Source organism: Trichosurus vulpecula, chromosome 2 (genome assembly GCF_011100635.1).
Source record: "Trichosurus vulpecula isolate mTriVul1 chromosome 2, mTriVul1.pri, whole genome shotgun sequence".
Lineage (NCBI taxonomy): Eukaryota > Metazoa > Chordata > Mammalia > Diprotodontia > Phalangeridae > Trichosurus > Trichosurus vulpecula.
The window spans coordinates 5,015,467-5,043,190 of record NC_050574.1 but is presented as its reverse complement, the minus strand read 5'-3'; the positions used below and the strand labels follow the sequence as shown (position 1 = coordinate 5,043,190).

Below are 27,724 nucleotides of genomic sequence, written 5' to 3'. Positions count from 1 at the left end.
ACCCCTGATCTTATTGGGAATGCATCTAGTTTATCCCCATTACAAATAATGCTTGTCGATGGTTTTAGGTAGATGCTATTTATAATTTTGAGGAAGGTTCCACTTATTCCTATGCTTTCTAGTGTTTTTAATAGGAATGGGTGTTGTACTTTGTCAAAGGCTTTTTCTTCGTCTATTGAGATGATCATATGGTTTCTGCTAGTTTTGTTGTTGATATGGTCAATTATGCTAATAGTTTTCCTAATATTGAACCAGCCTTGCATTCCTGGAATAAATCCTACCTGGTCATAGTGTATTATTCTCGTAATGAGTTGCTGCAATCTTTTTGCTAATATTTTATTTAAAATTTTTGCATCAATATTCATTAGAGAAATTGGTCTATAATTTTCTTTCTCTGTTTTGACTCTACCTGGTTTGGGTATTAGTACCATATTTGTGTCATAAAAAGAATTTGGTAGGACTCCTTCTTCACCTATTTTCCCAAATAGTCTACAAAGTATTGGAATTAGTTGTTCTTTAAATGTTTGATAGAATTCACATGTAAAACCATCTGGCCCTGGAGATTTTTTCCTAGGGAGTTCATTGATGGCATGCTCAATTTCTTTTTCTGATATGGGGCTTTATTGATTTTTTTTACATCATTGTATCAGTAAAGCAAAGTTCATGACCTTGAAGACAACCATGAACATACCTGTATAGTTCAGAATCGTGAAGTGTAAGAGATTCTCTAGGTAGAAGGCAGGGGAAGTATATCATTTATTTAGACACCAGAGGATCAAATCCCAGAACCAATAACCCATTTCGGCATAGCAGTAATTGTATTCCAAAGACAGTAAATCCACCTCAATGTAACAACAAGGAAATTATAACACAGTATTACAGCAAAGAACCAAGTCATCCTGTCACCTTTCCCCCTGCTGGGGCCTTCCTGTAAAGACTCAGAATCCCAACTGTCTGCTTTCCTGTGTTCTCTCCCCGCTCAGTTCTCTGGTCTCTACAGCTCCCTGTTTCCAGTCTGCTCTCCACACTCTCTCTGCAGCTCTCTTGTCTTGGAGTTCTTATTTCTCCTCCTTGGGCTAAATTCTGAAGTCTAATTCTACAGTGGCTGCCTTCTGGGTATATATACTCTTTTTAGGGCTTCAAGCCCAATCAGTGAAAGGGTGTAGGCCTGGGGCTTAGTGCCTACTAAGTAAAGGGTGTAGGCCTGCCTACAAATAAATCTCTGATCAAGCTTCCCTTAACTGGCCCCCCCCCCCCAGGCATATTGAATGGGTGGGGAGAAGTTTTTAATCACTGATTGGCATTACAAGGGTGTTGGCCTGCCTCTAATCAAGCCTCCCTTAACTATCCTCACCTGAAGCCTATTTAATGGGCTGAGAAGGATCTTTAATCATTGATTGGCATCACAATCACCTACAATTCCCAGGGTATGTATGCTCCCGCTCCCTTTGAGCCATCTCTCATATTCATGACCTTTTAAAAAGAGGAAGAAAACAAATGTCCACAAAACCAAGTGACATCCAGAAAGTCTGTGTTATCTGTAGTATTCTGTACCCCTGGTCTCCAGTTTCTCAGAGCTACTCTTTGGGGCCAAGCTTGGCGTTGGTAATTTTGAGTGAGCTTTCCATTTGAATTGTTCCGTGGCTGCCCTTCTCTCCACTGATGTCATAGTGTGTCTTGCTTTCCTGGCTCTCCTGACTTCCTGCTACAGCAGTTCACATAAGTCTTCCAGTGCTTCTTTGCATTCCTCATGGTCATTGTTTCTTGAAGCACAGTAATATTCCTTTTCGTAGGTATACCATAAGTTGTTGAGCCTTTTTCTGATCGATGGCCTCAGTGCCGTTTCCTGTTCTTTACTACCACACGTGCAAAAGAAAGCATAAGTATTTGGGTGCACAGGGACCTTTCTTTTTGTCAGTGACCTCATAGGGCTATACTCCTAGTCATTTATCTCGGGATTAAAGTATAGGAACGTTTTAGTCACTTCTTTTGCATAATTCTACGTTTAATTTTTTTAACTTTAATCTTTTTCGTAAATCAAAATTTTTAACTTTTTTTTTTTAATTCGAGTCCCAGATTCTCTTCTTGAGAAGGCAAGCCGTTGGCGATGGATTAGACATGTACAGTAGTACAAAACATATTTCCATATTAACCATGTTATTTGTGTAATTATAAATTGTCTTTTTGGAGGTCTTAAGGATTTTATGTTTTTGAATAGAGGCAATAGGAAGCCAGTGAAGATGTCTGAGTAGTGTTGTGGTCAGACCTGTGTTTTAGGACTATCGAGAGGGTGATTGTGTGGAGTATGGGATGAGAGAAGAGAGGCTGGACCAAGGGAGAACCAGAGAGGAGTCAGCTGCAGCCCCAGGCATGGACTTGGCCTCTCAGCAGTTCATAACTCTGCATCCTTGGCTTTTTCCTCTAAGTCTCGACAAGCTCCTTGGGACCTCTTGGTCTTGGGGTTACACTGCAGTGTTGGGCAGGGCCTTCCACCCTGGGACCTGGGGAGCTCCAAGCCATCCTTGGTTTCCCTCATGACTCTCCTTTGTCTCCCTGCAGCCCTGCCATATTCTCTAGACGTTGACTTTCTTCCAGACTGGAGCATGCAGGAGGAAGAGGATGAGGAAATAACTTCTGAGCTGCTGACAGTCAGGCCCCAGGTGAGTTCTAGCTTCCTCTCTCTTTCTCTGGTTGATCTTCTCAGAGCATGGATACATTTCCTTGGATCTTGGTCTTGTCTGCTCACCCAGGCCCCCAGCCAGCACTCCAAGGCTCTGTTACTCTACCTCAGAAGGATCTGGCCATTCTGAAGGATAATATTGACTTCATGGATCATTTTGGCCAGAATTTTTCCCTACTATAAACCATTAGATCCAAAGCTAAGCTATAAACTCAGTTACTGAGATTTTAAAGGTGGTAGCACCAGGTGTCTAGTGGAAAGCACACTCTTTAATGTTCAAGGAGAATCACTGAGGCTCCAAGAGCAGGGCCCCATGGAGACTCCCATCCAGTAGAGTTACTGAGCCTCTTCAGGCAGCCAACAACATTTATGGCCTTTACTTGAGGGAATGAAGTGTTTGCCCTTCAAGTGGGGCATCTTTCAAGTGCACCATCTTGACGTAAGGCCCCAGAACTTCTGGAACCCAGAGCAGAGGTCACCAGGGAGTGACAGAAACTGCCATGCAACCAGTGTCCATGCTGCCTTCTAGCTGCGGTCACAGACACTCACATCCCAGGATCAGAATCCCACTTAGTCATGCCAGGATCCTGGAGGGTGGGCACCTAGATCAGCAGGGCTGTCCATGATCTGGGACTGTTAAGAGTCTTGTTCTCCACATTTCTGTCTCCCTTTTCTGAGATGAAGAACAAGGTTTGCCTCTCTTCATCATGATCGTCCCTCATATCCTTGAGGACACCTGTCACTTACCCCCACCCCCTTGTCTTCTCTTCCCAATTCTCCACATCCTCATTTCTTTAATTTGTTCTCCTGTGGAATGGACCCAAGGCCTTTCTTCATCCTCCTTACCCATCTGAGGGAGCTGTCCAGCAATACTTCCAAATTTATGATGCTCAGAACCAAACCCAGGCCTTTAGATAGGACATAACTAGGGCAGAGGACTAAGCATCTATGCCTTCCCTGGGTTGGTAGTTCCACCTTTCTCCATTTTATGCGTGTCTTTTTTTTTAAATTGCTTTCATTTCCCTCCTTTTCTCATGCAAATTGCCATCTCTTATAATAAAGAATGAGATAGAAGAAAAACCAGTCCATTAGAACTGACCAATGCTCTATGAAATTTCTCCTACCTATCACCCCCAGCCTCTGGCAAAAAGGGAGAGAAGCACATTCTTATGTCTCTTCCCTGGGGCGATCCTTGGTCCCATTTCGCAGCATTCCCATTTGGCTTTGTGGTCATTCTTAACATTTTCATTGTCATTTAAACAAAATTAATTGTAAGGACAAAGTGTTGACCTAAAAGAAGGGAACTTAAAAAAATCAATACTAAAGAAAGAAATAGAGGAAAATAAAATTGTGACAATTATTTTATGTGCAAATTTATGTGCAAAAGGTGTGGCATTTAAAAAATTTGAGAGAGATAATTTCTGAATAATTTAATTATTTTATTAATGATGGCAGCATTAATAATAAAAGGTCAGTGGCCCTCTCAGATGCCAAAGACAATAATGGTGGTGGGATCATGGTTGATATGCCCTTTGGAAGAGGAGTGTGATGTATTATTCATGCACTTGCTTTAAAATATAAGTACCTTTGATATATTATGAATTCTGTTTTATTAAGTTTAATTTCTAAAAGTGTCTTAATTATGAGTAGATGGCTTGTGTAAATAGAAATGCATTGGTGGGGACTGAAGAGCTGAAGTGGTGAGTGGGGGCAGTGTATTTCCCCGTGACATCATTACTCTTAGGATCTTGAGAGTATTTGAGTGTGACTACATGGTGGTAGTTCTCTGAAAATCTAGACCTGCTAGGGTGAGAGCAGATTACAATGAATGAACTAGTCCAGAGAATGAGCAAGGTGTTTATATTCCTATCTGAGAAGCATGAGGTCCTACACTATGGGTGGGACACCCTATGCATCCATTATACTGATAAACATAATACTGAAGTCTGTTGTCTTTCCGTGACTGTATCCTGTACATAACAGATAATGTTTCAAGACTTAAAAACATGGATGACAGCCACTCAAATATGCATAAATGACATTTCCAGAAGGATGCTAACAAGTATTGCCCATGATTATGGCAATCTTGTTCAAGAAATAAGACCGTAGGAACACAGGTTGTATTTTCGTTACTGTCAACCACTGAAGGCAATGAATGCAGAAGAGAAAAATTAATTTGGGAAGTCAACATTTGGCTAAGAAAATGGTGCCTGGAAAGTTGGATTTGGATTCCTGGACCATGCCTTAAAATATAGAGATAACAGATTATTTTCTAGGGAAAAAATATTGTTTAGAGATGGGGTTTGCTTAAAAAGATTAGCAAGAATGCATATGCAAATCTAATCAAAATAACTTAAAAAAGGATAAGAGAGACAGATGATTGTGTATTTCCTCCAATTTAGGTAACCTAGGGAGTGGTGACAAAGAAGGAAAGATAGTTGAGACATCCATTAATTTGCAGGAGAAAATTCCAAGAAAGGAGCTGTTTCAACAATCCGGCTAGCAGCTGTTGTGGGGGTGAAAGACCAACACAAGCCCAACAACAAGCACGCTACCAGCATGCTGCAAAAGCACAGGTTCTTTTGGTCTGCTTTAGTAAGGAAAGCAACGTTAAGGGGTTGACACGCTTACTTTAATTCAGCATACAAATATCATTCACTGAGTTCAGGGGAAAAAACCAGCACCCTGAACTTCAGAGCAAAATACAAACAAAGTACAAACATTGACAGACAGACCTTGTCTGATTCAAATCCCAATACATAGTTGCCAGAGTTTAACAAAGTCTCAGCATCTGGGTTTATGAGCTGGAGGGCTTCTTAGCTACAGCTGCCCAGGAGTCTCCAAATGCCACCAAGAGTGAGAGCCTTGTGCAAATGTCTCTGTCTTCTCTTCTTAAAGCATTTCAGATGTCATCAAACAGTCTCATCTGAATGACCAGAACTTAGGCTCCTATGATTGGCTCTGGAGTTTGCACCTCCCCTTAGTTAGCCCCACCTTGGGCCCCACCCCAGTTACCAATCCACACCCACATAGGTTTTACACCTAATAGGGGTTTGGGCCTGGAGCTTAGCACCTAGCAAGACTCAATGAAATACTCCGAATTACTCAAAGGAAACAAAAGCCAAACTCTTCAAGGGCACTTGGTTGAACTGAGTGCTAAGAGCCCATTTTGCTTACCAACACAGGAGCCAGCAATAAAATCCATGGCCTCAAATGTCTCTACCCAAAAGCTCGAAGTTTAGGCAATAAGTGAGAAGAATTGGAGGACCTAACCCATGGTGACCTGTTTGACCTCATAGGGATCATGGAGAATTGGTGAAATGAAACCCATGACTGCTCCATTGCTCCGGTTGGGTACGTTTTATTGAAAGTAAACAAGATCGGTAAAAGGAGTTAGGAGTGGAGTAGCATTGTATGTTCATGTTATATAATATATATTGTACACCAGTGCACAGTGTATAAGAATATGCAGTAAAAAAGCATGCTCATGAGGAAATTCAAGAAAAAGAAGGAAAGAAACATGGAGATTACTTGGGTGAAAGTCAAAGGAGGGAGAAATAGCAGGTATTCACTACAGATCACTTGGACAGAAAGGAAATAGATGAGTGTGGGAAATGGATACAAGTTTGGCATATAAACATGATGCGGTGGTAATGTATGAATGGATGAAGTATTTAGTAAATGCTTACTATATGCCAAGCACTGTGCTGGGGATGCCAATGGAAAAGTAAGACAGCCATCAAAGGGCTCCCTTTGTAATGGGGGACACAGCTCAGAAAAGGTTTCAGCTGCAAGTTAGAGGGAAAAGTCTGGGGGGTAGCAGCAAAATGAGTGGTCAGGTCTCTCCTTTCATGACATCTCCACTAATAAAATCACACCACTTTCTGATGTTGAGCCATTGGACAGGACCAGAGACTTTGGCGGCAGAACTTTCCTGGGTCTTCAGTAGCTGTGTCTGTAGCACCTTCAGTCTGTGTCTTCATAGGGGCTGCTTCCCAGAATGATGGCTAAGAACGCTGGGCTGGAAGCTTTGCCATTCCCAGGGCTCTTGGGCTCAGGGTCCTAGGATGTCTCCCTCGGTGTCTGAGTGGAGATGGTGGTCAAGGTGTTAGGGGTCATCTGACTTAGCCTGGCACAAATGATGAGAATGTCAGTTTTTCTTCTAGAAGCAGAATAGCTAGTTACTCCTTGACTTGCCTTACTGATGATTTCATCCCCCAAAGGTCTAGGAGCCAACAAAGGAAATTCTGCTCCAGATCTGATTCTCACTATGGGAAGGAGCTCGTTGCCTGTGTTGAATTGCAGTCACCTGCCCAAGATGAATCACATCCTTGGGTACTGAAAAGATTGGCAGATTTCATTACTGGGTCACTGCCAGTGATGTTCAAAAGGTCCTCGAAAATGGGAGTACTAACTAACACATGGAGAAGGATAAATATCCTGATAAAGAAAAATAAAAAGAGGAAACTGTAGGACCATCAACTTGACTTTGAATTCTCGACAGATTCTAAGAGAATCAACAGAGAGGCACTCACAAAAGTGGAGATTACAAAGAGGCAGCATAGCTTCATCAAGACCAGTTTGTGCCTGACCAGCCTCATTCCCGTTTGGACAATGCAACTAAATTAGAAGGTGAGAGGAATGCTGGCATTGAGTTTGCCTAAATTTTAGCTAAACATTTTGTAAAAATGTCTCATACTTTCTTGTGGAGAAGATGGAGAGTACATAGTTATACCAGTTAGATGTCTGGACGCAAAGCGTAGCTGTTAATGGTTCAGTACCATTGTGGCAGGAGGTCTCCAGTAGAGCGTTACGGGGATCTGTGCTTGACTCTGTGTTGCTTAATATTGTTATCAATGACTTGGAAAAAGACATAGTTGGCCTGCCCATTTCATTTCCAGATGATGCTAAGATGGGAGGGATGACAGGGTCAGAATACAAAAGTATCTTGGTGGGCTAAAGCATTGGGCTGACTCCAGTAATATGGATTTGATTAGGGTTAAATGTAACATCTTTTACTTAGGCATAAAAAATGTCGCTTACTATGTGCAAAGGAAGAATGATTATGCAGCATTTCTGGAAGAGATCTGGAGCTTTTAGTAGACCTCAAGCTCAATAGGAGTCAGCCATGTGATGCAGAAACCCAAAAAGCTAATCGGATCTCAAGTTGCATGAAGAGAGGAGAGGAGGAGTTTGCAAGAATAGGGAGGTGTTAGTCCTGCTGCAGGTCTTCTGTCCTCATCAGACCCCAGCTGAGTATTGTGTTCTATTCTGGGGATCAGGATTTAAGAAGGACATGGATAAGTTGTTGTTTTATCCTTTGTTTTCAAAGAGAATGGACTACAGGTTATGTCTTGATTTGCATACGAATTGGATTTAAGTGAGGCACAGTTGTACAAAGTCGTCAGCCTCACTCTCTCTGAGTTGTCAAAGTCCAGCGGTAAGACAGAAGTCAAGGTGACTGGTGATGGCTCAGGATGCAGTAGATGACCTTGGTATCTTTGATACCTGACCAAGCTCTAAGCACTACACAGCTTCAGCTACCTTCCTGGCCATTGGAACAAATTGTTCTCATCCACCCATTCCACTGAGGGAAGTCTTCACATGCTTGGGATAGACATTCCCCTAAGTCACCAATGAGTTTAAGGCTCATTGGTTACCCTCAAACTGGTTTATCCCATCTACTGAGATGGTTTTAACAGGGTGTGGCTGCTGCACATGCTTCAGCTTCTTGGAGCCACAGGTGAGAGTTGGGTGAATCAGGTGGACACCAAAGGTGGATTAGCAGCCCTGAAAGGGATCAGCAGGCCCTCAAACCAGAAGTGATACTCCTCCTAAACACCCCATGTATCCCATGGATAAGCCAGATAGTATTCAGAGGGGACAGTCAGGATAGTCAAGGGCGTTGGGACTAAGTCATAGGAGAATGAGTTGAAAAAACTGGGGCTGTTTAGGCTGGAGAAGCAAAGTCTCAGATCCCCGTCACTGCAGGTCTTTGAGCAAAAGAGCAGATGAAGGGACTTTAAATAGGATTCCTGTTTTGGTGCCAGTTGGAATGGAAGACCACTGAGGTTCCTTCAAATCATGAGAGTCTGTATGAAGGTCTCAATGAGGAAAGTGAGGACATTGTAGTCAGTTGGGTCATCAACACTGATGTTGAAGTCCATAAGGGTAACAGCAGGAGCAGGGTGGGGAAATAGAATGTCCACTTCTAAAATTGTCATCAAAAACCCTGGGAAAGATAAAAAGGATTCCTTGTAGGGAGAGCTTGATGGGAACATTTGGAGAGGCCAGTATTTCAGGTGGTGATTTCCTGCTCCTGGAGATTGGCTTGGTTGTAGAGTGAAGCAGATCCTTCCAGGACAAGCTCATCACTTTGAATCTCCTCACCATAATGCTAACTCAAACCTTGACTGACTCCACCACCCTTTGACTGCTCTCCCCTCCAACTGGAGTCTGGAGCCCCAAACTCCTCCCAGTGCCTTCCTTAATAGAAGGCAGAAACTTGACTCAGCTCGCTCCACCGTGCATCTACTGCTCCATCTGGTTTCAACTGCACGGAATGAAATGCTTCTGTGACAGGTATCCCCTGGTGTCCCCTTTCCCCCCTCACTCACCCTATCTTCCCCCGCCAACTTTCCTACCTCCCTTTGTGTGTTGTCTCCCCCTTTAGATTGTAAGCTTGAGGGCAGGCATTGTCCTTCTTATTAATTGTATCCCTAGCCCATAGCACAGTGTTCGGCACATAGTAGGTGTTTAATAAATGTGAATTGTATTGGATCAAAGGAGAGTTCAGAGAGGCTGGAGGATCAGTGGCTTGACAGTTGTACAGAGATGCAGAGAGAAGACTGACCTCTCATGCTCTCTGAGGGGGTGGTATTGATAAGGTGAATCTTTCCTACACTGGGGTAGCCAAGTTAGGGTCCATTGGTAGAGTGAGAGATGAGGCAAATGTTCAGGACAAATCAGTCATCCTCACCACCCCCACCATGCCCCAGGCCTAGGCCACACAGATTGTAAGTTTGACCAGAGTGTCAGAGTAGCAGAAAGGAAGGTGGGAGAAGCAGGTGTGTATTACTGTGTATTAGGACTTTACCCACTGTCCTCTGTCCCCCACCCAAGACATGCTCTCATCACTGCCCCACCTGCAGTGCACTCACTTTGTGTCCCTGGGCCTGAGGGGCAGCCAGCCTTTTGAGGACTGCACTGCTTACCTCCTGGTGTGAAGAAGGGGGTAAAAAAGGTTCCCTAATAATTGTCTCCTTCATCCAACCCTGGCCTTCTTGCTGAGAGAGGAGGGGATCCCATCGTATAGTCAAAATATACAAAAAAATGTACAAAGATTTCTGCAAAGATATTCCACTCACCATCTGTACATGGAATGTGTGCATGCTTATGCACGACTTGAACTCCAATAGACCTGAAAGACAAGCAGCTCTCATTGTGAGAGAATTCATCAGGTATCCCATCCAAATATCAGCCCTGAGTGAAACAAGTGAAGGACAGCTTACTGAAGTTGGAACTGAATACACTTTTTTTTTTTATCCTGGAGCAGCTGCAGTGAAGGGAAGTGCCATGAAACTGGTGTACTTTCTGCAATCAAAACTAATCTAGTCAACAAGCTTGTATGGCTAACGAAAGGTGTGTCACTGGCTCGTGACAATGCTACTGCCACTTGTAGGAAAATGCCATGCCACCAGCATCAGTCCCTATGCTCCCACCATGACAAACCCTGAGGAGGTCAAAGAAAAGTTTTATGAAGATCTAGAGACCCTCATCAACGTGCCAAGAAAGGAGAAGCTCATAATTCTGGGTGACTTTAATGCCAGAGTAGGCTCAGACATGGCAGGGAGTCCTTAGAAGGAATGGAGTTGGAAACAGTAACAGCAGTGGTGACTTACTACTGAAGACTTGTGCATCTCATGACATTCTCATGAAGGTCTCTTCCATTAACCTAAATGCAGTAAAACATAGATACACCCTCACAGCAAACATTGGCATTTAATAGACTATGTCATTGTAAGGAGAAGAGACAGGATGTGAGAGTGATGAAGGCAATGTGTGGTGCAGAGTGCTGGACTGATCATAGGTTAATCTTCTCCAAGCTAAATATTCACATTCAACAAAAGTGGCAGCCGAAAGGCAAGATGACTACCAGATGACTTAATGTCACCAAATTAGAGTGCTTTTCCAAGCATGAACAGTTTGTTGCTAACTTGGAGGGAAAGCTGAGCCAACACACAGTTGGCAACAGTGGAGCAGAAAAGGAGTGGGCAGCTTTCAGAGATTTAGTGTACAGCACTGCATTTGCTCATCTGGATGAGAATACTTGCAAACATCAAGACTGGTTTGAAAAAAATGATGGGGAAATTCAGAAGCTGCTAAATGAAAAACAAGAACTCCACATGGTTTACCAGGAGGATAATTCATCTAGCTCTAAGAAGGAAGCACTTAATTCTATCAAAAGTAAAGTACAAGGAAAGCTTAAAGAGATGCAGGATTCTTGGCTCAGTAAGAAGGCAGATGAAATTCAGTTTTATGCTAATAGTAATAATTCAAAGTGCTTTTATGATGCCCTGAATGCTATTTATGAGCCAAAGCCCTATGGTGCTGCTCAACCACTCGGTGCTGATGGAACCACATGGATTAGTGATAAGGATATGCTCCTGGAGAGATGGACTGAACACTTCCATAGTGTTCTCAACAGCCCATCATCAATCAGTGCTGTATACCTCAGGTTGAAGCCCATCCCTCTCTAGCCAAGGTTCCAGCTAAGGAAGAGGTTTTGAATGCCATTAGGCTGCTTTCTTGTGACAAACCATCCAGTGCTGATTCTATTCCCGCTGAGATTTACACGGTGGGGGAGTCCATTGCTCATACAAAAGCTGACTGAAATTTTCCAAGTTATATGACAAGAAGAGCTCATTCCCTGGGAAGTCAGGGACACCTCCACTGTCTAAATCTATAAAGGTAAAGGAAGTAGATTGTCCTATGACAATTATGGGGGTGCAGTTGGGGGAAATTTCGGTCATTGCTAGCAAGATTCTTGCCATAGTCCTCGTTAATAGGCTGATCTTTCACCTGGAAGATGGTCATCTACCTGAGAGCCAGTGTGGCTTCAGAAAGGGCCGAGGAACAGTCGATATGATGTTTATTATAATATGCAGCAGTCAGGTTTGTTTTTTGCTCTTTCCAGTTACATTGTTGTAGTCATTGTGTGGGGCAGGTAGGTGGTGCAGTAGATAGAGCACTGGTCCTGGAGTCAGGAAGACCTGAATTCAAATCTGACTTTAGACACTTAATAGTTATGTGACCCTGGTCAAGTCACATAACCCTGTTTGCCTTAGTTTCTTCATCTATAAAATGAGCTGGGATGGGAAATGGCAAACTACTCCAATATGTTTGCCAAGAAAACCCCAAATGGAGTTATGAAGATTCAGATGTGACTGAAGTGACTGAACAACAACAACAAAGTCACTGTGTGCATTATTTTCCTGGCTCTGCCATATGCACCACTTTAAGCACAAACTTTATGCTTTTATTAGACCACTAATTGTGTATTACAGTTGTTTCTGTGTTTGGCATGCCCCTATACCCGCAAGTATATGCTACTTGACAGCAAGGGCCATGTTTTCTTTAATGTTGCATTTCATTCAGCAACTAAAGCAGTGTATGAACACAGTAGGTTTTTAGCAAATATTTGTTACAAATAAATAGGGGAGAATTTTATTCTAGTTCCAAACAGTGCAAAGGGAACAGTGTTCCATGAGTCAGAGCAGGGTCATCTTATGGAATGGAGAAGAGGAAGCATATCATAGCATACCCCTTGGGTTATACTGGTTTTTAAAAACAAATTTTCTCAGAACCGAGTGATTAGTAAGGAAGAATGATTACTTCAGTGCAGCTAATAAGGAATTACTACATTTAGCATGATTGCTGATGTTAGCATTGTATACCTAACTAGAAGATAGAAGCCATTGGTTTTGATTGATTGATTTGGTTCTTTGAGAATAAAGGGCATGATTTGCTAGGACACCACTTTGGGAGATGATTTTGCCAGATATAACTGAACAATAAAGAACTTTCCATTCCTTTGAGTCTAGTACAAAATGAGACATGTGGTATTTGTAGGGACCCAATAAACACCTGCCTAGAAATGTTTAAAACTTGCTTCTATAAGATGCTCGCTCCAAATTTTGTCCTGTCAACTCCATATCTCCCCCTAAGGTCTTTGGGTAAGAAAAGATGTGCTTGATATTTCAGGAATTGGTGACATTCAAGGATGTGTCTGTGGACTTCACCCAGGGGGAGTGGAGCCACCTGGATGCTGCTCAGAGGGCCCTATACAGGGAAGTGATGCTGGAGACCTTTGAGAACTTCGTCTCCCTGGGTAAGGACACCCTTCCCTCCCTTGAGCTGGGCTCTGACCACTGGGGTGTTTCTCCTTGTCACTTGGCAAACACCAGCAGTTGATACATGAGCTCTCCTGAGCTGGGGATTTCTCTGTAGCAATGAGATCCAGCACATTTACTGGGGCAAGATCCTGGAAGCCATGTTTCTGCTCTCTGTTCCCCAGGGAAAACACTTGGCCTTCTGTAGGTAGGCATGCTGCCCCTTTGTTATAATGGCCTTGAAGCTCCAGCTTCCCAACTCTGTCTCCCCAGGTCAAAAGTACTTTCTCAGTCCCAGGTCCCATATGACCTGAAGACATGAGAAGATCCTCTCCTCTTGGCAGGGAGGGGCCCAGTAAATCAGTGGTCTTTCTGAGTCCTTATCAAGTCTGGGTTTCATCCCCAAAGAGGGTTGAGTCCTGTCCTCTGGGCCTTCTCAGCATGGTTTCCTTTTCCTGGAGAGAAAGGGACCAAGATAGGATTCTGAGATGGTTTTCTGTCCCCAAAACCTCATTTCTCTCTCTGTGATCAGGGCTTCCAGTTTTGAAACCAGATGTGATCTCTCGATTGGAGAGAGGAGAAGCTCCATGGATGCTTGAGGGAGAGATCCCAAGAGACCCTAACCCAAGTAAGTGAGTGAAAAGTGGATGGGTAGACGGAGTCATGGACCATTTCAGCTGGTCTCTTAGGCAGCTTTGTACTTTGGTTGTCATCCATATAGTGCTTTAATGGTTACTAAATGATTTACATTAATCATTTGAGCAGGTAGGCATTACAGGTGCTTTTTCCTTTGAAAAAATATATTTATATATTTTGGGTGTATGTGTGTGTGTGTATACACACATATATAAATAAATGTCCCTCTCTAAATAACTACAAATGCACTATATTTTAATAAAAGATATGATCTCTTATTTGTTTGTGTGTATAGGTATGTTTTATTTTTTGTTGTTGTTTGGAGAGGCTGTGTGGTGGCTAGAGAGCTAGTCTTGAAACCAAGAAGATGTGGCTTCCTGTCTTGCCTTTCATGCCTCCTCTTGAGTGTGTGATCCTGGGTAGGGTCCATCACCTCTCAGTGCTTCTCTGCCATATGCCAAAGAAGAAGGACTTCCTTCCTCAGAAGCCTCCTGGACTGATGAAATCCCAGGTCCAGTTCTCTCGCCATAAATGTTCCTCATTAGGAACTTGACCGTCATCAACAAACAGGAGGAAGAGATGTGTGTGGGAAGCTGGGCGCAGCTTGCGTTTCAGATTGACACCGGTTTTCCCATGGCCGCACCACCATCGCCACTCTTGCCTGGGCCCTTTCCCCTGTTTTACTGAGGCTCCTTCTTTTCCTTTTTCCTTCTCATTATTGGCGTTGCCCCATCTCTCCGTCTCCTACCCCAGTAAAAGCACCCAGAGTCAGTGCCCCTCGGAAATCTGACCCAGGCACTTTTACTGTTGGGTGTTAGCTGAGAGGTTTGGACTACAATGACTTTGTGGTGAATTGCGCAATAATTATAGATAATTCACATTTATGGAGTGCTTGCCATATCCCGGATCCTGTGCTGAGAGTTTTATAAATGTCATCTCATGAGATCTTCACCACAACCCTGTGATGTGGGTGCTTCTATTATCTCTATTTTACTGATGAGGAAACTGAGGCACATGGATTGACTTGCTCAGGGTTGCACAGCTAGGAAGCGTATGAGGCCAGATTTGAACTCAGGGTCTCATGCTGTGTGCCCTGTGGCATCTGCAGCTGCCACCCTTTGATGTTTGAAGTGTGGAAGGCCTTGGGAGCCTTGAGGGACTGCATGGGCAGATCCAGTTTTCTGTGGGGCTGGGGCCCTCTAGTCAGATTGGGGAGCCCTCTCAGTGGGATAAGGAGAAGGGAGGGCCACTGACCCTGCAGGATTGGCCTGCAAGGAGGATACAGATGTAGCCAGATGGCGTATCCATCCCCTGTCTCTTACAGTCTCAGAAAAGTGGAGTCCCTTGTGTAAGGAGAATGAAAATAAATGGACTCTGAGGTGAATGCACTCTTGATTTTTAAAAAGTATTTTATTTTTTCCCAGTGACATACAAAAACCAAATTTGAACATTAATTTTTAAAATTGTGAGTTCCAAATTCTCCTCTTCCCTCCTTCCCTTCCCTGCTCCCTGAGATGGCAAGCAGCTTGATAGAGGTCATCCATGTACAGTCCTACAAAGCATTGTGTTCTTGATTGTTGAGGGCCAATCCTTGCAGGGGGGGCCAGCTTATGGAGCAGTGGCAGCAGTGGTGATTGGGGTGGTGATGGATAGACAAGTGCCATTAGAGACTGCACAAGTGAAGAAGAAGGAAGCAGGAGTGAGGGTGAGCATCGAGGACTCTCCCTTATGATCAGTCAGCCTTAGGCTTGGCCTGTTTCCTGTCCCCACATCGTGATGTCCTTCCTAGAAGGGCTGTGGCTGAGGGGACTTTTACCACCCAGGACTTGGGAGGCTGCAGGCCATGAATAAACAACAACCTACCAAGTGGTTCGAACAATGGCTAGTGAGTCTGTAGTCTAGGGGAGGCAACCCTGTCCTGTTCCCCATAGCTCCCTCCTGCTGCTGCTGGTTTGGAGTGAGAGCTGGCCTTTCTTTGTAAAACCTGTGGCTTTTATCAGCCTCAAAACTTCACCAGGCCGCAGGCTGTCCTCGATGTAGACCTCTGTGTGTGTGCTCTGTTTGTCCCAGTTCACGCCCTGTTCGTGTGGCTTCTCTTTGCTGCTTGTTCACTGTTGCTTTGCTTATTTCCTGGACTTGGTTTTGGGGTGTTAGATGCTACCTTCATTTTGGGGGGGCTAGTGACTATCCCTGTGCTCCCTCCTCTGCACATCTTCTTAATCATTGAGCTTTCTCTTGAGAAACTTAAGTCACCCACAAAAAGGCTTACTGCTCTCAGCATTCACTGACTTATCTTACTTGTGGTACCTCCTCAATGGGCCAGCCAGCCTGGGATGATCACAGACTCACGACCCACCAAAATGTCACGAAGACACGTATGAGAGTCAGAAGCAAAGATGAATGACAAGGGTACAGTCATGTGAGAAGTGTCCTGGGTGTGAGAGTGAAGGAGGACCTAAAGTTTGTGAGGAAAGCTTGAGATCCCAAAAACATGGCCTTTGTTTTCGTTTTAAGCTATCTTGGGGTGAACAGGACAATCCCAGAAGAATCTTCTGCTTAGGGTGGATGGGACAATGATAACAGTGTTGGAGAGAAGGAAAAGCTTTTCTCCTCTTCTTTCCACTATTTTTTCTTTGCCAGGAAGAATGTTGGTTATGCTGGAAAGGAGAGAATAAATGTGGCTAATAGGGAGCTGAAGCCCCAAGCAAGTTAGGGCAGAGAGAGCACCTGGATTGCCTCGAGGACATCAAGTCACCTGGACATCCCAGATCAGTGAAAGCAGGGGCAGATGGATGTGAGGTACCCCAGAACTGCAGAAGGATGTCCCAGTTGCTAAAAGATGAAAGAAAATAGAGCACACAGACTCTGTGTCTGAGAGTTCCTCTTTCATTGCTGGCAAGATCCTTGGACACATCATTAAAGAGCTGGTGACTGAATCTCCAGAAAAGGAAGGGGTGATCCCCAAGAGCCAGCGTTCTCTCATCCAGAACAGGCCCCACAATACGCTGGTGGGCTTGGTGACTGGCTGCTTGGCTTTGCTCATCTGCTTTCTTTCCCTTTTTTTTCTTTTTAGTTCTTTTTACAAGAGATGGCTCCTGGTCCCTCTCCCAAGCCTCGCTGGCTGCGGGGCTCTCCTCATTTCCCTCCTCCACCCTCTTCATTACCTACCTGCTCTAGTCTGCTCCGGGCGGCCGGGGAAGCTCCTGGCAGCCCCTGAGAGTCGGGCCGCCGCCGCCGCCCGCAACAGCTGCAGCCGCCCCCCACCCCGAGCTCTGGGGGGTGATGAGGGGGCGGGGGAAGGGGCGCCGCTCCTCGGGCATTACTTAGGTAAGTGAGGCCACCTCTCTCGCCAGTCTGCCCTCCCGGGGCCGGGACTGCCACTCTCCAGCCAGAGGGACAGTCGGCCCAATATGTCAAGACCTCTGATCACTAGATCCCCTGCATCTCCATTGAACAATCAAGGCATTCCTACTCCAGCACAGCTCACGACATCCAATGTACCGGTCCACATTAATTGTTGGTGGTCACATGTGTACCAGCAGCTTGGCCACACTCACCAAATACCCTGAATCAAGAATTGGAAGACTTTTTGATGGCACAGAGCCAATTGTTTTGGACAGTGTCAAACAGAATTATTTCGTTGACAGAGATGGACAGATGTTCAGATATATACTAAATTTTCTACGAACATCAAAACTACTCATTCCGGATGATTTTAAGGACTGCACTTTGTTATATGAAGAGGCAAAGTGCTTTCAGCTTCAACCCATGTTAATGGAGATGGAAAGATGGAAACAGGATCGGGAAAATGGTCGCTTTTCTAGACCCTGTGAGTGCTTAGTGGTACAAGTTGCCCCGGACCTCGGAGAGAGGATTACGCTCAGTGGTGGTAAATCTTTGATAGAAGAGGTGTTCCTAGAAATTGGAGATGTGATGTGTAATTCAGTCAACGGAGGTTGGAATCACGACTCAACGCACGTCATCAGATTTCCACTGAATGGATAGTGTCACCTCAGCTCAGTTCAGGTACTTGAGAGGTTGCAGCAAAGAGGCTGCTATGGAGGAGGGATAGACTCTTCCCAATTCAGTGAGGCGGGAACTCAGACGGATGTCTCGTGCACCCTCCAGCATTCGAATAAAACAGGAGCCTCTGGACTGAATAGACGTGTTTTTTATGCAAAAAAAAAAGGTAAAAAAGGGACATTCATGTGCAGTTGGGACAACAAAGCAAGACCTGGAATGAAAATCGAATAAAGACACATTTATAGCCAATAGAGGCCATACCTGTATTCATATGGGACCAATTGGAATAGTAATAATAACCTCAAGGGGTAAAAAGTATATAAATATATGTATATGTCAAAAGGAAGGAAATGCAAAAAATAATAATGATGATGGTGATGTGGTAGCTGAAGTTGGTGCTGTGATGGCCATTAAGTGTCCTAGGCCTTCCTGAGCGCGCTTATCAATAAACAAGCCATGACCGGTGGAAAAAAAAGAGAGAGAGAGATGGCTCCCTGGGTACGAGAGGCGGAAAGAAAGAAATGGGGTGATTTTAGGGAAAGAGCAATAGAAATTTTATGTAAAAGGTCGTGCCCTGACCTTATTTCCTTTTCGGGGCAGGTTTGCTCTCCTTATAGAACAGGGAAATGCTGTAGATACAATTCACTTTTCCATTTTAGCAAAGCATTTGATAAATGTTTCCCCTCTTACTCTTGTGGGGAAAAAATCGAGACATGGTCAAGAACACGGCTTCTTAAACTTCTTCCACTTGGGACCCCTTTTCTCCCAAGAAATTTTTAGGTGACCCCAGGAATATAGGTATATTAAATAGGCATGCAAATCAAACATTTACTGATAATAAATCATAAAGAAATTTATTTTAAAACAGTTCTTTGGTATACATATAATTTTACCATTTATTAAAGATGAAAGCAAATTTGCACACTAATGAGATGGGCGTGCTTGTTTATTTTTACATAAAGAATTAAATCTTGGTGGAATATTTGATACTGCGGCACGTAGAGCATCTTCAACATCTTTCAGAGTTGATCGATATTTTGATTTTATAATAGTCATTGCCAAGAATGCAGCTTCACATAAATACATAGTACAGGATGGCTGAAGTATGTTTAGCGCCACTTCAGAAATTGTTGGAAATTCTGTCCTAATCCCGCAACGCAAGTTTTAAATCTGTTTCACTTGGTAACTCAGCAAATTCTTGAATTTTTAATGGCAGATGACTGACAATTTTTTATTTCAGTTGAGTGTGGTTTATGAACCCATTTTTATTTTTTAGAATCAAAATTTGAAGAGAAGTATTTCTGAAAGTCTGTCTCCAGGCACTTCAGATAGTCAGTAACAACTCGTACAATTAAATCTTTGGAAAGGTTATTTTCAATTATAAAATCAGATATAGCTGTAAACATTTCTAAAGAACCATTTTCCACCCTATTCTTCCATGTGTTACCTTTTTTAGTAAAACATTGAATTTTATCTTTTAACTTAAATGCTTTTTCCTTGAAGCAGCAAGTTTACATCACTATGTTTTTTGAAAATATCCTACGAATAACAGAGTTTTGAATAAAATTAACAAAATTGGATTTCTGCTTGGTCAAAAATATAACAACTTCATCTTTCATTTCAGTAATCAGTTTAAACTTCACCCTCTTGAGAGTCACCTTACCTGCGTATGTAGTAATAAGCTTTTGTATTCAGAGTCCATGTCTTTCCAAAGGTTTGAAAACAAATGACTGTTACAGAGTTAATGATTTTGGTAGTATCATGAAGCACAGCATGTAACTCTGGTGATACTTTTTGGGCTGTGAGTGCCTTCTCACTCATGCAGTGAATAAAAGCGATATTTTCATTTCTGCCAGCTTTAACTTTTGCTACAAGTCCAACATTCTTTCTTGCCCATCATCGCTCTAGCAATATACATAAACCGTCAATTGTGAAAAATTCATCTACTCGAAGATATCTATCTTCCCTTCTTGTGTGCCCTCCCAAAGGGTGACAAAACAATAAGTCCTCACGTACGCTTCTTTCATAAACATCTTTTTTCCCCCAATTTATTTCTTTAGTTTTAGTTTTTAACATTCACTTCCATAAGTTTTTAATTTTCTCCCCCTCCCTCCCCAAGAAGGTATACAATAATCTGGTATGGGCTCTACACATGCATTCCTATTAAACACATTTTCACATTAGTCATGTTGCATAGAAGAATTATAATGAGTGAGAGAAACCATGAGAAAGGAAAAAACAAAACAAAAAAAAGAAAATAGTCTGCTTTGCTCTGCATTCTGACTCCGTAGTTCTTTCTCTGGATGTGGATGGCATTTTCCATCATGAGTCCTTTAGAAATGTTTTAGGTCTGTGCATTGCTGAAGTGAGCTTAGTCTGTCAAAATAAGTCCTCTCACACTGTGACTCTTACTGTGTACGGTGTTCTTCTGGTTCTGCTCACTTCATTCAGCATCAATTCATATCTTTCCAGGTTTTTCTGAAGTCCACCTGTTCATCATTTCTTATAACACAGTAGTGTTTCATTACATTTATATACCACAACTTGTTTAGCCATTCCCCAATTGATAGGTATCCTCTCCATTTCCAGTTCTTGACCACCATAAAGAGAGCTGCTGGAAATATTTTTGTACATGTTGGTCCTTTTCCCATTTTTATGATCTCTTTGGGATACAGCCCTAGAAGTGATATTGCTGGGTCAAAGGGTATGCGTATTTTTATAGCTCTTTGGACATAGTTCCAAATTGCTCTCCAGAATGGTTGAATCAGCTCACAGCTCCACCAGCGATGAATTAGTGTTCCAACTTTCCCACATCTTCTCCAACATTTACCATTTTCCTGTTTTGTCATGTTAGCCAATCTGACAGATGTGATGTGGTACCTTAGAGTTGTTTTGGTTTGCATCTCTCTAATCAGTAGCGATTTAGAACATTTTTTCGTATGACTATAGATAGCTTTAATTTCTTCCTCTGAAAACACCCTGTTCATATCCTTTGACCATTTACCAATTGGGGAATAACTTGCATAAATATGTCTTACATAAAGGAACAACTATGCCATATCAGAAATATCAGTTGTTTCATCAAACTGCGTTGCAAACTTTGGGTTGCCCTTAAGCCTGGTAATAAGCTGCTGGAATTGGTTATTACTAATTTTAGAAATTCTTCTGGGGGAAATAGTATCATTTGATAAAGGAATTTTATGAATTTCCTCCCCATACTTTTTCCTGTGAACTATTTTTGACATTTTAATAGCAACAGATAACATAAGAACTTCTATCTCATAGTGCTTTTTTAGTTTTTGCAATTAAATAAGAAATTTTGTAAGATGCAAGAAAATCCTTTTCATTGACAGTAACAAATATCTCTTTTTCTTTATTTGAAGATTTTATAGTCATTCAGAATATTCATTTGGTTTATTGCTGTGTTCTGCATGTTTGGTAATAAGATGCTGTTTTAGTTTGGCTGGTTTCGTGCTCTCTGTGGCCAAAACTTCATTACAAATTAAGCAAAGAGGTTTTTCCACATCATCATCATTATTAGAAGTAAATCCATGTTGTAAAAATGATTCAACATATTTTCTTTTTCTCATCAAGTTAGGGTGTACTACAACCTGGTAGCAAAGACTCCGCTGCATTGTCTCTTCTGTCTAAATTTAGCTACTTATTCATAACCGAAAAAACATTTTTTCCTAAAATGTAAATAAATATTGCTAATTATCCAATAAATACTAGCTGTAGTTTATGAAATTACATATGTTTGTGCTCATTTTAAAAAATTGGTGTTCACACATACACATATAGCAGTGATGGTGGAGAAATATTATTAAAGGGCTTTTGTCTTCACTTGCTGCAGTTAAACACTTATGTTTCTGTAGAAGGAGATAACAGCAGTTTTTAAAATCAAACATTCTAATACAATAAAATCCAAAGATATACTAATTTGAAACTTACATGCTGAGGAATGATGGTAGGAAAATATTAAGTCTTTATTTTCCATAATTTAACTTTTATGTTTCTATAAGAGCAGAAAACTTTGTATGTACAGTAAAAACACTGCAATTCGTAATGTACAGTAGACCTGAGTCTGAGCTGAGGTGTTTCTGGCAGCGTTTGTTGGTGTTGTGTGGCATGATGGCATGCTCAGTGCAAAGTGCATGTGTTCTCTGTTTAAAACCAAGGTGTCAGGGAAGTCACATGTTGCATCATGGGCAAGTGCTGCCAGAAAAACCTCGAATTCATTGCATGTTCAATTTTGAATCAATTTTTGGTTGTTGCGCATTCAGAAACTTTTGGCTATTGCCAAATTTTTTGTGACCCTCACGTTGGTATGCAACTCCATATGGGGTCGTGACCCACAGTTTAAGAAGTGCTGGTCTAGAAGATAGTATCATTAGGGGGACATGAAAGAAGTTGAATTGCCAGAGCCAGGAAGTGGTCATTGGATTGGAATTCCTCGGTTGGAATGGCCACCTCCCAGGGGAAGGAGGTCCCTCTCCAGTAGAATGGTTCCAGGGGTCTGTGCTAGGCCCTGATAGTTGCTCATGGCATCATAGATATGGACCTGGCAGGACCCTTAGAGGTCATCCAGTCCAACCTTCTCATTTTATAGATGAGGAAGCTGAGGCAGAGAGGTGAAATGATGTAGTAGGAGGGCAGAGTTTATAATTTCAAAGAGGATCATATATATATGTCTGAAAGGTTCAGAACTGCCGGATATAAGAAACTCTCAAAGTAGGAGGCAGAAGAATCAAAGCATATATTTAGGTTCCACAGTAACCAACCCATGAACCAGCATCCCCATTCTGATATATTGATCAAAAGCTTCCAGGCCCAATAAGTCCGCCTCACAAGAGTAACCAGGAGGCCACAGAGAAGCATGATAGTGTGAAGCAAAATCATATACATGCTTCCCCTCTATGGTAAAAAGATTACCCACTGGCCTCAAGTCCTTGTTCAGCTTCCTCCCGTAGGTCAGTTCTGCTACTGGCAGCTCCTGCTTCAGCTTCGGCTGTGGCTGTAGCTGTAGCAGCCTCTGGCTCCAATGGAAGCTGTTTTTAACCATCCGGCTTCTGCGGAAGGTGTAAGGTACACCGGGAAAAGCACAGGTTCTTTCATTCTGCTTAAGCAAGGTGAAGGGGTTGACCAGGAAAGCACAGGTTCTTTCGATCAGCTTAAGCAAGGGAAGCAAGGTGAAGGGGCCGACAAGCTTACTCCAATCCAGCATACAAACAGCATTCAGTTCAGGGGAAAAAGCCAAACTAGTCAAGGGCACTTGTTGACTAAGTGCTAAGGAGCCCATTTTTGGTTACCAACACAAATGAATTGCTCAGTCATGTAGCTACTAAATGTCTATGGTCAGATTTGAGTTCAAGTCTTTTTGACTATGACATCTAATGAATTATATGCTATCCCAACATGCTGTTCCCTTCTGATGGCTATAAGAGCTTTACACATTTTTGCATTAATAGCTTTTATTTTCACATCACCTTCATTTCCCAATATATCCCTCCTCCACCCCCTACCCAGAGCTCCATCCTTTATGACAAAAAATAAAAGAAAGAAAGGGGAAAAAGCAATTCCTAAAATTTAACCAATGCATCTTATACGTGCTTTTGGTGTTGTCAGATGTCATTCACTTAGGCCTGGACATTAGCACTGTGACAAGCTTCTTAGCTATCTTTAGCAGTATTCTTTCTTCAGCATATTAGTATTCATTCTTGATGGAAAAAACAGAATCTCAAACCTAATGTAAAGTCATTTTCTTTTTCCTAACACAAACAACAGTGACTATCAACTTTGTCTTTCCAGGTTCTTCTCATGAAGGAAGATGTGAAACCAAGGCCATCCTCATGAGAACATCAGCCAAGGAAAGACTGCAGAAGGTTGGTGTCTGGGATGCCAATGTAGGGGAAGCTGGACAATGCGCTATCAGTGTAGAGACAAAAAAGGGGAAACTGGGAGGGGTGAGCTGGGGTAGTAATATTCCTTCACAGTAGCACGACCATAAAGTGAGTGCTTCTGATCATACTGCATTTGGAAGAAGGTTCACAAAACAGAGTCCCCACAAAAATACATCTCTATAAATGTGTGTATTTGGGAAGAACATCCCACAGTGATGAGACCTAGTTAGAGGTAATAGAGTGCCATGTGCTGGGGCAGTAATGTAGCAATCCCTTCAAACACCACTCAGACTCCATTTCATATTTATATACTAGAGAATAGGTGTATGACCATAATGAATATGAGAAAGTCTTCAGTAAAAGAGCATCCAACCCTTCCTGACTAGCAGTAAGGCGGTGCAGTGGATAGAGCTGTGGACCCCTGGTTAGGAGGACGTTAGTTCAAATCCAGCCTTACACACTTATTAGCTGTATGATCTTGAGCAAGTCATTTAACGTCTGTCTCAGTTCCTTATCTGTAAAATGGGGATGATAATAGTAGTTACCTGTTGAGGTTGTTGTGAGGATAAAATGAAATAATGTTTGTGAAGAGCTTTGCAAACCTTAAAGTGCTCTATAAATGCCATTGTGATTAGTGAATGTATCGAAGATGTGTTAATATCAATGTGTTAATATATGTGTTAATATAGAATAATAATAATAATAATAATGTGTTAATATAGAAAAGATGTTAGTCAGTAGGGAAGGCTCACACTGGAGACAAACCCTTTTAATGAATTTTGGGAGACTTTCAGCCAAATCTTTTGACTCCCACCCACCAGAAAATTCATACCAAAGAGACACCCTCTGAATGTGATAAATTGTGTGTGTGTGGTTGATGTTTGTCCTTCGTTCTTAAAGAGGACCATGATATCAGAGGGATGATGACATGACTTGAATTGAAGTGGATTTGAGTGAGGGAGGGCTGTGCAAAGTCACCAGCCTCACTTTTTTCAGAGCCATGTGGGTCCAGTGGCCAGATATCAATCAGGATGACTGAAGATGGCCCAGATGTTAATTGTGAGAAAGCCCTTAATAATATTTCTCACCTTCTTTTACAGCAAGGAACTCATACTAGAGCGAAATCCAATAAATGGAATGAATGTGACAAAGCTTTCAGCCAGAATGCCCTCCTTGTGTATCATGAGAGAATTCTTGCAGATGAGAAACCCTATAAGACTAAAGAATGTGGGAAAACTTTTCATCAGTTGAGAAGCCCTAATAAATCTAAGAGAATTCATGCACAAAAGAAACTCCATCTTTCTAATGAATGTGAGAAAATTTTTACTCTACATCAGAGAGTTCACTTTGCAAAGGAACCCTTTTATTGTAATGAATGTGGTAAAACCTTTAAGTGGAGGTGTAAACTCAATGCACATCAGAGAATTCATACTGGAGAGAAACCCTTTGAATGTAATGAATGTGGAAAAGCCTTCAGTGAGAAGGTTTGTCTTAAAAGGCATCAGAAAATCCATACTAGAGAGAAGCCCTTTGAATGTAATGAGTGTGGAAGAGCTTTCCGTGATGAATCTTACCTTATACTACATCAAAGAATTCATACTGGAGAGAAACCTTTTGAGTGTAGCGAATGTGGGAAAAACTTCAGCCTGAAGTCATCACTTATTTTACATCAGAAAATTCACACTGGGAAGAAGCTCTTTGAATGCAATGAATGCAGGAAAGCCTTCCATTACAAGTCTTGCCTTACTCTCCACCAGAGAGTTCATACCAGAGAGAAACCCTTTGAGTGTAATGAATGTGGGAAGGCCTTCATGTGGAAGAGCCAACTTAATAAACATAAGAGAATTCACACCGGAGAGAAACCCCTTAAGTGTAATGAATGTGAAAAAGCCTTTTACCACAAATCTCAGCTTGTTGTACATCAAAGAACTCATACTGGAGAAAAACCCTTTGAATGTAATGACTGTGGAAAAGCTTTCCACAACAGATCTCAGCTTACTGTACACCAGAGAATTCACACTGGAGAGAAACCCTATGCATGTAATGAATGTGGGAAAAGCTTTAGCCATAGAAAATCATTTGTTTTCCATTTGAGAATTCATACTGGAGAGAAACCCTATGAATGTAATGAATGTGGGAAAGCTTTCCACAACAAATCTCACCTTACTGTGCATCAGAGAATTCACACTGGAGAGAAACCCTATGAGTGTAATATATGTGGGAAGAAATTCAGTCCGAGGTCATCACTTACTAAACATCGGAAAATTCACACTGAAGAAAAACCATTTGAGTGCAATGAATGTGGGAAAAACTTCAGCCAGAGGTCATCGTTTATTTCACATCAAAAGATTCATACTAGAGAAAAACCTTTTGAATGTGATGAATGCGGGAAAAACTTCAGCCGGAGGTCATCACTTATGTCACATCAAAAGATTCATACTAGAGAAAAACCCTTTTTTCCATAATGAATATGGAAAAAACTTCAACCAAAAGTTACTGGCTTCACATCAGAGAACTCATATTGGAAAGAAATGCATTGAGTGCAATGAATGTGGGAAGAACTTCACTCAGAGGTCATTACTTAGCAAACACAAAAGCATTCATACAAGAGAGAAATCTAGTTAAAATAATAAATATAGGAAAGCTTTGCCATGCAGAATTAATAAATGAGAATTTATGCTAGAGGGTGAGCTAGAAACCCTTGAAATATTGTTCATGCTTGATTGGTTATCAGAAACCTCATGTTTGAGAGAAACTACATAGAAGCAATGAATGCAGAAAGGCTTTCAGCCAAAACGGACACATTACTAAGCAGTAGAGTGTGTGCAGTGAGAAACTCCATAAGTAATAAAATGCAGGAAAGTCTTTGGCATTAATGGAATACTTAGAAAGGCTTAGAGAATTCATGCAGAAGGAAAAATTGGAAATACTATAACCATAGGAATATCTTCATGGTATGTAGTTCATCCCTTATTTAACATAGTAGACCTTATGCTGGAGATGAACTGTAGCAATGTAATAACCGTGAGAGCATCCCAGCAGCTTGCCATATGTTTAATGTTGGAAAGTCAAGATCCAGACTTAAAGATTACCAGCCACACTGTTTTGAAAGGGACAGATAATCATTTCCTTTGTTTCTCCTGAGCTCTGTACACTTCATGTTGGCTGCCACCAGGTGATAGTAGATTCATATTGGTCAGTGCATCAAATATGGTAGTATCTCAAATCACAGACTGTCATCTAAAAAATCCCTTTTATTTTTTATTTATTTTTTACTTAATATTTTAGTTTTCAATGTTGATTTCCACAAGATTTTGAGTTACAATTTTTTTCCCCATTTCTGCCTTCCCCCCCATTCCAAAATGGCATATATTCTGATTGCTTCGTTCTCCAGTCAGCCCTCGCATCTTTTACTGCCCCCCCATCCACTTTCCCCTTACTTTCTTGTAGGGCAGGATAGATTTCTATGCCCCATTCCCTATATATCTTGTTTCCCAGCTTCATGAAAAAAAACTTATTTTTATTTTTTTAAGCATCTGCTTTTAAAACTTTGAGTTCCAAATTCTCTCCACTCTTCCCTTCCTACCCACCTTCCCTAGGAAGGCAAGCAATTTAACATAGATCACATATGTATCATTATGTAAAACCCTTCCACAATGCTCATATTGTGAAAGGCTAACTATATTTCCTTCCATCCTATCCTGTCCGCCTTTATTCAGTTTTCTCCCTTGACCCTGTCCCTTTTCAGAGGTGTTTGCTTTTGACTACCTCCTCTCCCCATCTGCCCTCCCTTCTATCATACCCGCTTTTTTTATCCTCTTCCCCTTACTTTCCTGTGGAGTAAGATATCGAGTTGAGTGTGTACATTATTCCCTCCTCAAGTTGGATCTGATAAGAGTATGATTCACTCATTCCCCCTACCCTGCCCCCTCTTTCCTTCCAACAGAACTGCTTTTTCTTGCCACTTTTATGTGAGATAATTTACCCCATTCTATCTCTCCCTTTCTCCCTCTCTCATTATATTCCTCTCTCACCCCTTAAATTTATTTCATTTTTTTTTAGATATTATCCCTTCATATTCAACTCATCCTGTG

The 27,724-nt window shown here is 42.0% G+C and overlaps 1 protein-coding gene and 1 pseudogene across 1 annotated transcript in view; both read left to right on the top strand.

Moving 5' to 3' along the window:
- The window catches only part of LOC118838779 (zinc finger protein OZF-like), a 31,412-nt gene extending 4,507 nt beyond the window's left edge, over positions 1 to 26,905 (top strand). The window contains exons 2-6 of the mRNA XM_036746140.1: positions 2,560 to 2,660; positions 12,944 to 13,070; positions 13,604 to 13,699; positions 23,539 to 23,612; positions 24,731 to 26,905. Coding sequence (XP_036602035.1) covers positions 2,604 to 2,660; positions 12,944 to 13,070; positions 13,604 to 13,699; positions 23,539 to 23,612; positions 24,731 to 26,095 — 1,719 coding nt within the window. The 5' untranslated portion in view covers positions 2,560 to 2,603 and the 3' untranslated portion in view covers positions 26,096 to 26,905. The remainder of the gene's footprint in view (positions 1 to 2,559; positions 2,661 to 12,943; positions 13,071 to 13,603; positions 13,700 to 23,538; positions 23,613 to 24,730) is intronic.
- On the top strand, positions 17,071 to 17,866 carry LOC118838780 (annotated as a pseudogene).
- Positions 26,906 to 27,724: the final 819 nt, after the last annotated feature.